The sequence below is a fragment of the Suncus etruscus genome, chromosome 1, assembly GCF_024139225.1.
Source record: "Suncus etruscus isolate mSunEtr1 chromosome 1, mSunEtr1.pri.cur, whole genome shotgun sequence".
NCBI classification, from domain to species: Eukaryota; Metazoa; Chordata; class Mammalia; order Eulipotyphla; family Soricidae; genus Suncus; species Suncus etruscus.
The window spans coordinates 207,603,246-207,613,618 of NC_064848.1; the positions used below are offsets into that span (position 1 = coordinate 207,603,246).

The 10,373-nt window shown below is 68.3% G+C and overlaps 3 protein-coding genes across 4 annotated transcripts; 1 reads left to right on the forward strand and 2 right to left on the reverse strand.

Moving 5' to 3' along the window:
* Positions 1-677: 677 nt before the first annotated feature.
* Positions 678-2,544, reverse strand: RFNG (RFNG O-fucosylpeptide 3-beta-N-acetylglucosaminyltransferase). Its single transcript, XM_049776719.1, has 8 exons — positions 2,314-2,544; positions 2,140-2,188; positions 1,859-1,961; positions 1,617-1,770; positions 1,433-1,521; positions 1,174-1,339; positions 1,013-1,098; positions 678-946 (listed from the first exon to the last, which is right to left on the reverse strand). Exons 1-8 carry the CDS (start codon positions 2,542-2,544, stop codon positions 871-873), a joined length of 954 nt encoding a protein of 317 aa, XP_049632676.1. The 3' UTR covers positions 678-870.
* Positions 2,545-2,625: 81 nt separating this feature from the next.
* On the forward strand, positions 2,626-5,600 carry GPS1 (G protein pathway suppressor 1). Of its 2 annotated transcripts, none has more exons than XM_049776378.1 (13): positions 2,626-2,685; positions 3,099-3,191; positions 3,287-3,468; positions 3,563-3,863; positions 3,936-4,013; positions 4,097-4,157; positions 4,255-4,340; positions 4,426-4,520; positions 4,608-4,713; positions 4,794-4,874; positions 4,978-5,115; positions 5,209-5,343; positions 5,425-5,600. In XM_049776378.1, exons 1-13 carry the CDS (start codon positions 2,653-2,655, stop codon positions 5,497-5,499), a joined length of 1,464 nt encoding a protein of 487 aa, XP_049632335.1. In that variant the 5' UTR covers positions 2,626-2,652; the 3' UTR covers positions 5,500-5,600. The 2 variants fall into 2 exon arrangements, with proteins under 2 accessions (XP_049632335.1, XP_049632342.1); XM_049776385.1 differs by having other exon boundaries at positions 4,100-4,157.
* Positions 5,601-5,699: 99 nt separating this feature from the next.
* Positions 5,700-8,549, reverse strand: DUS1L (dihydrouridine synthase 1 like). The gene is made up of 13 exons (XM_049777232.1): positions 8,285-8,549; positions 7,834-7,942; positions 7,688-7,738; positions 7,471-7,583; positions 7,317-7,399; positions 7,108-7,211; positions 6,888-7,032; positions 6,714-6,810; positions 6,549-6,637; positions 6,312-6,460; positions 6,187-6,224; positions 6,029-6,104; positions 5,700-5,945 (listed from the first exon to the last, which is right to left on the reverse strand). The coding sequence occupies exons 1-13, from the start codon at positions 8,519-8,521 to the stop codon at positions 5,830-5,832; spliced, it is 1,407 nt and encodes a 468-aa protein (XP_049633189.1). The 5' UTR covers positions 8,522-8,549; the 3' UTR covers positions 5,700-5,829.
* Between the last annotated feature and the right edge of the window lie 1,824 nt (positions 8,550-10,373).

Below are 10,373 nucleotides of genomic sequence, written 5' to 3' on the forward strand. Positions count from 1 at the left end.
GGGGAGTGCAGCCACCCTCGCCTCTCAGGACTCCACTTCTGCAGCCGACACCCCAGTTAGGCCTCCAAGCCCCGTCCCGGACCTGTAGGCCCTGCTGCCATCACCTGGAGAGACTCCTCACACATGTACTCACATGCATCTACTCACACACATATGTATACTCACATGCGCATAACCTTCCACACACATGGTCTCAGGTACACACACGAAACATACCCACATGTACTCCCCTACATGTGCACAAGAACCACATACATGCACTCTATGTGCATTTCCCACACGGACCCTTCCACAAATGCACGCATGTACATTCACAGTCGCTCTACATGTACGTGTACTCAAGTACTCCCCATGCACACGCATGTACCTTCACAGTGCACAGGCATGCATTCTCACATGCACACACTCGTGTACCCTCACGTGTGCACTCCGTGTCCTTGCAGTGTGCACGTTACCCTCACATGTACGCAGTCCTGTACACTCGACACCACATGCTCATACAACACCTTTCACACTCATGAAATACACACTTACATGTGCACCCACAACTCTCCAGAGTGTAGTGACATGGGCTCACGGAGAAGACAGGCCTGGCACTCCCCCCACTCCCGGTGGGGGGCATCTGAAATGGGGGGCCGCAAGGGGACACGACAGAGTCGGGGGAGTGGGCGGAGCTGTGTGAGTTTATTGTCCCGTGACACCAGTGGGGCCCAAGTTTCCTGCTGCTCCCGGTGCGGAGCCTGAGCAGAGCGGACACTTCGGGGCCCAGAGCCTCCAAAGGGGAGGCATGGGTTGAGGCCCAGACCCAGAGGGGCCCAGGAGCTGGCTGGGGCCCGGCTGGGTGCTCAGTCTTTCCGCTGAGAATAGGAGTCACCACGAGGCCTGAGGGGCCTGCTTGGGGCACCAATCCGTGTCGGGGTACAGGCGGCAGTGGACAGACTGGAACCTGGGGGGCACTGGGGTCAGCACCGGGGTCAGCCGGCTCCTCCCCACCCCCGCCCCGTCCCCTTACCTGGTGGGGTCCTGCTGCAGGCTGAAAGGACCTGACACGCTCACCACGTTCTGGGGGTTCTCGGGGCCCCCGTAGCTCAAGGTTACCTGCAGGGCAGAGGGGGCCTCCTGAGGACGGGGCACTTGGACCCCCAGGGCCGCCCCCACAGGGCAGGGCCTCACCTGGTGCAGCACCGAGTCGGGGTGCAGCAGCCGCAGGTTCTCCAGGTGTGAGTGGAAGAGGCGGCTGGGCCGCAGGCGCGCACCGAGCAGCCCCTCCACGATGTAGCCCACAGCGCAGTCGTCGGGCAGCCGCACCCGCTCGGCCGTGCTGATGAAGCCCCCCAGGCTGCGGGCACCGGCCACGCCAGAGCCCGGTCAGTGCCCAGGTCAGACTCCACACCCTGCCCCCCCCAGCTCCTGCTGCCCAGCACCCGCTCACCTGGCCCAGGGGCTCATCTTGAGCGCCAGGCCCCGGCTGAGGCAGAAGCCGGCGCCGCCTGTGGCGAACCAGAACTTGGCCGTGGTGACCTGGAGAACCGCAGGGGAGAGGAGGGGCCCCTTAGACCCAGCCGGAGAAGCAGCGTAGTGACCGGCCCTGCCCAGAGCATCTTCCCGGGACTCACGGAACTGCTGCCCGGGACCCTCTCGGTGGCCTCGATGGGGTGGTCGAGGCTGGGCCGGCCGAGGTAGACGTCCTGGCTGGGGGGGAAGGCGGCCAGCAGCTGGAGCAGCGCCGCGGGGTTCACGTAGTTGTCATCGTCCACATGGCAGAACCACCTGGGGGGCGGGGGGCCGTTGGGCGGCGGGCAGCACCGGGGCCGGGTGAGGCTGGCGGGCAGTGGGGGGGGGGTCCGTAAGGCCATACTTGCGCCCCGACTCCATGAACGTGTCGTACTCCACAGCCATCTTGCAGCACAGGGCCTGGCGGGAGCGGGCAGCCGAGCAGTTGGTGTTGACCACGTGGCTGCCTGCGGGGCGAAGGGGGCCGCCAGGAGCCCTGGTCTGCACGCGCGGCGCAGTGCCGAGGCGGGCCGGAGCGAGGGGTGCCGGGACGGGGAGGGGACTGGCTTCCTTCCCTCCCTCCCTCCCTCCGTCCTCTCCGGGCCCCTCGCGGGCGCAGGCGGCCCAGCCCGGCCCGGCACTCACCCCCCTGGCCCCGGAGCCCCGGGTCGTCGCCGTCGGTGAAGATGAAGGTCTGCGGGAGACACGGCCGTGAGGCAGAGGCCGGGGTGCGGGGCGGGGGCGAAAGCTCCGACGGAGGGCCGGGCGGGCGGGCGTGCGGGGCCGGGGACGGGGCGCGGGGCGCGGGGCGCGAGGCACCTGCGGGCGGGCGCGGGAGATCCAGGTGCGCAGCAGCAGCCCGAGGCGCGGCCCGTGGTTCCTGCGGGTGGTCTTGACGGCGATGAAGACGTCGTCGGGGCGCAGGCCGGGGCCGCCGGGCCGCGCGGGGGTCGGGCCGGGCGCCCGGGGCAGCGGCAGCAGCAGCAGCGCCGCCAGGGCCGCGGCCAGCGCCACGCAGCCCCGGCACAGCGCGGCCCGCGCGCGGCCCATCGGCCCGGACAGCGACGGCTCCGCGGCCCCTTTAAGGCGCCCGGCCCGCCCCGGACGCGCGGCGCCCGCTGCCCCGGAAGCGATCGGCCGCCCGGCGGGCTGGCCAAGATGCCGCTGCCGGTTCAGGTGTTCAACCTGCAGGTAACGACCCGCGGCCCCAAGCCCCAAGCCCGCGCCCCGCGGCCCGGCGGCGCCTCCCCGGCCCCCGGCCCCGGCGCTCGGCTCCCCGGCCCGGCCCGGCCCCGGCGCGGCGCCCTCGGCCCTGCCCGCCCGGCCCGGCCCGGCCCGCCGCGGCTCAACGCTCTCCCGGCCCCGCAGCCAGCGAGCGCTGTCAGGGGCGGCGCGGAGGGTCAGGCGGGCTCGGCCTGCTCGCTGCTCTACGAGGTCCTTCGGGCGCGGGGCCCCGGAGCGGCGAGCGGGCGCGGGACGGGCCGCCCCGCCTGGACGCCGCCGCTCGCCGCCCGCCGGACCTGAGCGCTCGCTCGGAGGCGGCGGGGCTCGGGCGCTGCGGGCCGCCGGCCCGGCGGGGGCTGCCACGGTGCCGTGCGTTGCAGGGGACGGTGGAGCCCATGCAGATCGACGTGGACCCGCAGGAGGACCCGCAGAACGCGCCCGATGTCAGCTACGTGGTGGAGAACCCGACGCTGGTAGGCAGAGGGGCGCGGGCGAGGCCCCCCCACGTCCCCCTCCCCCGGGAAGGCTCCCACCGACCCGACCCGGCCCGGCCCGCCCCGCCCCGCAGGACCTGGAGCAGTACGCGGCCAGCTACAGCGGCCTGATGCGCATCGAGCGGCTGCACTTCATCGCCGACCACTGCCCGCCGCTGCGCGTGGAGGCGCTGAAGATGGCCCTGACGTTCGTGCAGCGCACCTTCAACGTGGACATGTACGAGGAAATCCACCGCAAGCTCGCCGAGGCCAGCAGGTGCGGCCCGCGGTGCCCGCGCCCGGTTGTGTGCGTGTCTGGGAGGGCTGCCCTCGCGACTCCTGGCCACCCCTCTCCGATCTCCTCTCCGCAGGGAGCTGCCACACGCGCCAGATGCCGTCCCTGAGGGTGGGGTGGAGCCGCCACCCCTGGACACGGCGTGGGCCGAGGCCACGCGCAAGAAGGCGCTGCTGAAGCTGGAGAAGCTGGACACAGACCTGAAGAACTACAAGGGCAACTCCATCAAGGAGAGCATCCGGCGGGGCCACGACGACCTGGGCGACCACTACCTGGACTGCGGCGACCTCAGCAACGCGCTCAAGTGCTACTCCCGAGCCCGTGACTACTGCACCAGCGCCAAGCACGTCATCAACATGTGCCTCAACGTCATCAAGGTGCGCGGGGTGGGGCTGCCTCAGGCAGGTTCGGGGTCCCTCGGGGCCCAGCTGAGCCTCCTGCTCCCTCAGGTCAGTGTGTACCTGCAGAACTGGTCCCATGTCCTGAGCTACGTCAGCAAGGCCGAGTCCACCCCGGAGATCGCCGAGGTATGTGGAGCCCCCAGAACCCTCCTTAGCCCCCCTTAGGTCACTGCATAGGGCCAGCTCACAGGTGCCACCTTGTTCTGCAGCAGCGAGGGGAGCGTGACAGCCAGACCCAGGCCATCCTCACCAAGCTCAAGTGTGCGGCAGGTGAGTGTGACCCATTCAGTGGAGTGTTCGTGTGGGGGATCAGGTGAGGCCTCGGCAGCTGCTACCCCCACTCACCCCTCTCGTCTCCTCCGCCCAGGGCTGGCTGAGCTGGCCGCTCGCAAATACAAGCAGGCTGCCAAGTGCTTCCTGCTGGCCTCCTTCGACCACTGTGACTTCCCTGAGGTGAGCTGTGCAGGGGGGTGCTGAGGGCTTTACCACAAAGGTCCCAACGACCACTGACTGGCTCTCTGTCCTCGCCCCCGTCCAGCTCTTGTCTCCCAGCAACGTGGCTGTGTATGGCGGCCTGTGTGCTCTGGCCACTTTCGACCGGCAGGAGCTACAACGCAACGTCATCTCCAGCAGGTGGGCTGGATTGGGGCTGACGGGCTGACAGGCTGCACCTTTGTGGGCAGCCACCTGGCCCTGACTACCTTGCCCTGCCCACCACAGCTCCTTCAAGCTCTTCTTGGAGCTGGAGCCTCAGGTCCGGGACATCATTTTCAAGTTCTATGAGTCCAAATATGCATCGTGCCTGAAGATGCTGGACGAGATGAAGGTGAGGCCGGGCCTGGTAAGCTAGGGCTGTGCAGGGTTCCTGAGTGGCCGTGACTGGCCCCTGACCCTCCCTGTTTGCAGGATAACCTGCTCCTGGACATGTATCTGGCGCCACACGTCAGGACCCTGTACACCCAGATCCGCAACCGGGCCCTCATCCAGGTGAGCGAATGGTGCCCAGCACAGTGGTGGTGGTGGTGGTGGTAGTGGGGTCCAGCCCGCTCAGCCCAGCCCAGGCCGCAGCGCCACCATGTTTGCCACACAGTATTTCAGCCCCTATGTGTCAGCCGATATGCGCAAGATGGCCACGGCCTTCAACACCACGGTGGCAGCGCTGGAGGACGAGCTGACACAGCTCATCCTGGAGGGGCTCATCAACGCACGCATCGACTCGCACAGCAAGGTGGGGCTGGCCGGGGCCAAGGAGGAACTCAGGGGACATGGGGGTGGGGTGGGGGGACAGTGGCAGGGGCTGAGTGCTGGGTGGCCTCCTCAGATTCTGTACGCCCGCGATGTGGATCAGCGCAGCACCACCTTCGAGAAGTCGCTGCTGATGGGCAAAGAGTTCCAGCGCCGTGCCAAGGCCATGATCCTGCGTGCCGCTGTGCTGCGGAACCAGGTGCATGTCAAGGTGAGGCCGCCAGGGGCAGGGCTGGCAGGTGCAGGTGGTGCCTGTGGGGCCCGGGGCTGACCAACACTTCTGTCCCCACAGTCCCCCCCCAGAGAAGGCAGTCAGGGGGAGATGACCCCGGCCAACAGCCAGTCCCGGATGAGCACCAACATGTGAGCTGAAGACCTGGGCGGTGCCCCCTGTCGTCCCCCAACTCTGCCCCCAAGGCCTGGCGCCCAACCCCCCTTCTGTGTGTCCATTAAAGGGCAGCCTGACAATTTGTGTCTGTCCTGCTCCTTTGCTCAGAGGCTGGGCTTGTTGGGGGGGGGGGGGGCTCAGCTGCAAAGTCTAGCCCAGCACACGCATCTTTCAAACCATTTATTGTTCTTCCACACACACATACAGTGGGGCGGGGCAGTCGGGGTCGTTGGTTACTCCCGCGGAGCAGCAGTTTCCCTGAGTGAAAAGGCTTCAGCCGAGTCCAGGCGGCTGTGGGCTGTGTCAGCCTCAGACCAAAGCACCGCCCGCCATGGCCAAACTGCCTGGCTTGCCCATTTCTGCAGGCGGAGGTTCCTGCCAGGCCAAAGACTTCTCCAGTTTGGTTTTGAAAAGCAACCCGTGACCTGGTGAGAGCAGAGGGGGAAGTGTGGCTGAGATGCTGCTGCCCAAAAGCGGGGACTGGCAGGGGCCCCCATGTGGCACCCACCTGGGCAGTCGGCTGTTTCCCTGAAGGCGCGTTTCTTGCAGCAGGCCCGGCACAGCTCAAACACACACTTGCTGCCCTGTGGAACAGTGGGCCAGGGTGGTGGTGATGCACTTGGTTGGGGGCCCCCACCCAAAGCCAACCCTCGTCCTGTCACCCACCTTGGGGTTTCCGCACTGCTCGCACTTGGCATATTTTGCTGGGAAAAGAGCAGGTGGGCATGAGGGGAGTCAAGGGCCTCATGTGGTCCCCCACCCAGAACTTCTGGCCATGGGGAGCAGCTCACGCTTCAGTGAGGGGTCGAAGGTCTTGTGGGGGTTCCGCAGACGCTTCTTCTGCTTGTTCTTGGAAAGCACTTCTGGGCCGCCTTCCTCTTCCTCCTCTAGAGCCCGCTTGCTCCGGGCGCCCCTGCTTGGCTGGCTCCCCTCCTTGGGCCTGGGAGAGGGACAAGGCAACTTAGCCGGGCTGCCCACGCTCTTCCCTGGCACAGGGCAGGGCGGGCCCCAAGCAAGCAGGTACTCACTCAGGCCGGAAGTAGGGCTGGCAGATCCAGTGGGACAGGGAGACGTCACCTGCAGGCCTGTCCCCCATGTCCTGTCTGGACATATCCTCCTGCAGGACCCCAGGACGGTCATCCCAAGTGCAGGTCGCACTGCGGCCCCACCCCACCCTGCCCCTTGGCACCTGCCTGGCAGCGCAGCCTCAGCTCGCGGCTCACGGCGGCCACCCCGTCCAGGCTCTTGGCTTTGGCCAGCTCCTCCCGCAGCTGCCGGTGCACCTGCAGCCTGAGCAGTGCCCTCAGAGCCCGTCACAGGGTAGGGTGTCCGCCCCACGCCCTCCCTAGCCCCGCACCCACACTCACGTGTGGTGCCACAGCTTGAAGAGATGGGCGCGCACATAGGACAGTGGGCAGGGGTGCTGACGCACCAGCTCCAGATACTCCTCCGCCAGCTCCCACACGGCCGGGCTCCGGCCTTCGAACAGCGCGGGGTTGTGCAGGTTCCCCTCTGTGGGGGCCGTGCTGAGCGCCAGGTCCGGAACGTCCCGTCCCACAGCCCTCGCAGCCCCCTCGCCCCACTCACCAGCACTCATGACGCCCTGCACGCCCGTGTCCTGCAGGCAGCGTTCCACGTCCCGCAAGCTCTGGATGTTCCCATTGGCAAACACGGGGATGGCCACGGCCTTCCTGCCGCGGGGGACACGGACGCGTGCTGGGCATGCCGGCCCGGCCCGCCACCCAAACTCCTTCCTGGGAAGCCACTGGCCCGACCCGGACGTCCTGACCGCTCACCTCACGGCCTTGATGTGCTCCCAGGAGGCCGTGCCCGTCAGGGGCCCCTTCTGCTCCTTGGTGCGCCCGTGCACGGTCAGCAGCTGGGACACAGGGGACGGTCAGCCTTGGGGCGCACAGCACACCTGGCCGGCAGGGGGCAGCGCTCGCTCACCTGGCAGCCGGCCTTCTCCAGCATCTGCGCGTAGCGCACCGTCTTGTCGATCTCCGGGAAGACTCGGATCTTGCAGGTGACGGGGACGGAGAGCTTCTCGTGCGCCAGCAGGACTGCGGGGACGGGACGGGACGGGGCGACGGTGGCGCGGGCTGTCCCTCCGGCGGGCGTGCCGCGCCGCGCCGCGCCGCGCCGCCCTGGGCCTCCGGAAACTCACCCATGCGCTGGAGCAGGTCCCAGTCCTCCTGCAGGAAGGCGCCGTAGTGGCCTGCGGGCGGGGACACGGGCAGCGCGGGCGGGTTGGTCCGGAGGGGCCAGGCCGGCCCGGGGCCCCCCGCCCCGCCGCCCCGCGCGCGCGCGCACCCCTCTTGGCGATCATCTGCGGGCAGCCCAGGTTCAGGTCGATGGCGTCGCAGTGGTCCTGGGCCAGCAGCGCCGCCTGCACGAACACGTCCGGGTCGTTGGCGCAGAACTGCGGCGGGAGGGGAGGGAGGCGAGGGAGGCGAGATGAGCCGCGGGGAGCGGAGGGGAGGCGAGGCGAGGCGAGGCGAGGCGAGAGGAGCCGCGGGGAGCGGAGGGGAGGCGAGGGAGGCGAGAGGAGCCGCGGGGAGCGGAGGGGAGGCGAGGCGAGGCGAGGGAGGCGAGAGGAGCCGCGGGGAGCGGAGGGGAGGCGAGGCGAGGCGAGGCGAGGCGAGGCGAGGCGAGGCGAGGCGAGGCGAGGCGAGGCGAGGCGAGGCGAGGCGAGGCGAGATGAGCCGCGGGCCGCGAGCGGGGCCGGGCGGGCGGGCGGGCCGGGGCGGCGGCGGCGGCGCACCTGCACGATGAGCGGCCGGTCCTCGGGGCTCACGGCGCCGTAGAGGTTGTCGCGGCGGTAGTTGGCGTCGCGCACGAAGACCTGCGCGTGCAGCATGGGCGTGTAGCAGAGGTGCGCGCCGTGGCGCCGGCTCAGCAGCCGCCAGGCCAGCTCGCTCTGGTCCACCATGGGCGCCACCACGTGCCGCGCGCCCCGCAGCGTCCGGCGCCAGAACTCGAAGCCCTGCAGCTTGGCCATGGCCGCGGCCCGCGCTCCGGCGGCCGACGCCCCGCGACGCTCGGCGGCCCAGGCCGTGGCCGGGCCCGCGCCCCGCTCGGCGCCGGCGGCGGAAGGTGCAGCGCCGGGCGCTCCGGCCGGGCCTCGGTGCGGCGCGGAAACGCGTCCCCGGGAAACCGCCGCCGGCCGCCGAGAGGCCCGCGGGCGCCGAGGGCCGGGCCGGCGGGAGTCGCCCCCGAGCGTCGCTGCCGCGCGGCCCCCGTCACCCGGCTCGGCTCGGGCCCGGCACGCGCGGGGGTGTCCGGCGGCGCCCGGTGGCGCGGAGCCCGCGCAGCCCCGTGTGCGCCCGGGCCCGAGCCGCCCAGGCCGGGCGGCAGGAAGGACCGTGGGCGGCGTCTTCGGCCCCGGGGCCCGGCGCGAACGCGGCCGATGGGGGCGAACCCGGGCGGGCGTCGCGGCCCTCGGCGCTTCCCGGGTTTCTGCTCCCCACGCAGTCGGCTGCCCTTCCCTGGGTGGAGCCTCAGTTTCTCCGTCGGCGCCGAGCTCCAGGCTGCCCTTCCCCGAGTCGGGGGTTTCCCTTCGCCGCAGACACGGCCGGTCCGTTCGGGCCAGGCCCCCGTGGCCGCTGGCAGGGACGGAGGGGACATTGCGGACCGACTCCCAGAGCCCTGCAGCTGGGCAGGCCCCCAGCCAGAAGTAAAGGAGAAACGAGACCAAAGGGGCCGCGAAGGTTCTGAGAGGTTCTGAAAGCACGCGGGGACTGGAGACGCCAGTTCAGAGGTCCAGGACCGGGGCGACAGCGCGGCCGGGAGGGCTTGCCGACCCGGTTCGATCCCCGGCCTTCAAGCCAGAAAACAAACAAAACCGACACAGGGAGCACCCTGGGAGCCAGGCAAAAGGCTCTAGCAGAGGATGCAGAGCGGAGATTCCCCGAGGCTGCTGACCCTCCACAGGAGCTTTCCCTCCACAGGGAGTCCAGACAAGGCTTTGAGCTCTCAGTCGCTGAGAGCTCTCCTGAGGGCAAGAAGGAAACGAAACGGGGCATGGATGCTCAGGGCTGGGCTGGCAGAGGAGGCCCGTGGGTGCGCAGGGAGAGGGAGAGGGCGGCGGATGCGATGGGCGGGCAGGAGGGGAGTGGATGAGCGGCAGAGGCCCGGCCGGGCTGGTCGCCCGCCCCAGGAGAACCGAGCAGCGATTCTTCTCGTGGGAAACGGGCTGGGCCGGGCGGGCGAGGTTAGCGTGGGCCCAGCTGATTCTGGGCCCTTGCCCAGTGCTGGCACCGGCCACCGGGAGTGGCCCAAAAGTGAAGAATTGAGAAGAGAAGAAAGAAAAGCGAACAGTCACGAGACTGAAGGGCAAAGGCTGTTTCAGTCCCGGGAGGGAAAAAGAACAGTCAGAGGTGGCGGAGCTACTGCCCCACGCTGAGGTCTCAGGTACAGGACGTGACTTTGGAGGCGAGGAGGGAGGTCTGCACGGGAATAAATAGAAACTGGGGAACTGCAGCGGAAACTGTTGTTTTTCGTGGCCAGAGTAGGGGATTGGGACTCCCCAAGCCCCGGGAGTTCACTGAACTCATTTAAAAGGAAGGTGATCCAAAATGGGACTAGAATAGGGATCCTTAAAGCATTTCATGCAAAGGCAGAAGGCGGGAATGGAGCCCATGAGGGGCAAGTTCCTGCTGATCTGAGTGGTCCCAGTGCAGAGGCTGTGACAGAGACAGAAGCCTTCTGTGGAAAAACAAAACTACCAAGAAATCACAAAACAAGCAAAATAGACAAAATGCAGGTACAAATCTAGAATGGACAATCGCATTAAAACACTCCACAGGAAGGCAAGGAATCTGAGAGGTTTTATTCTATTTTAATTTAAAAAA

Coding starts and splice junctions, on each gene's coding strand:
- RFNG (XM_049776719.1), bottom strand. CDS start 2,544: ATGGGCCGCGCGCGGGCCGCGCTGTGCCGGGGCTGCGTGGCGCTGGCC. Junction 1,962..2,139: donor GGGGCTCCGGGGCCAGGGGG/GTGAGTGCCGGG, acceptor TTCGCCCCGCAG/GCAGCCACGTGGTCAACACC. Junction 947..1,012: donor CTGCAGCAGGACCCCACCAG/GTAAGGGGACGG, acceptor AGTGCCCCCCAG/GTTCCAGTCTGTCCACTGCC.
- GPS1 (XM_049776378.1), top strand. CDS start 2,653: ATGCCGCTGCCGGTTCAGGTGTTCAACCTGCAG. Junction 4,714..4,793: donor AGATGCTGGACGAGATGAAG/GTGAGGCCGGGC, acceptor CCCTGTTTGCAG/GATAACCTGCTCCTGGACAT. Junction 5,116..5,208: donor GCATCGACTCGCACAGCAAG/GTGGGGCTGGCC, acceptor TGGCCTCCTCAG/ATTCTGTACGCCCGCGATGT.
- DUS1L (XM_049777232.1), bottom strand. CDS start 8,521: ATGGCCAAGCTGCAGGGCTTCGAGTTCTGGCGCCGGACGCTGCGGGGC. Junction 7,739..7,833: donor GCAGATGATCGCCAAGAGGG/GTGCGCGCGCGC, acceptor CCCCGCCCGCAG/GCCACTACGGCGCCTTCCTG. Junction 6,225..6,311: donor CTTCGACCCCTCACTGAAGC/GTGAGCTGCTCC, acceptor CTCTTTTCCCAG/CAAAATATGCCAAGTGCGAG.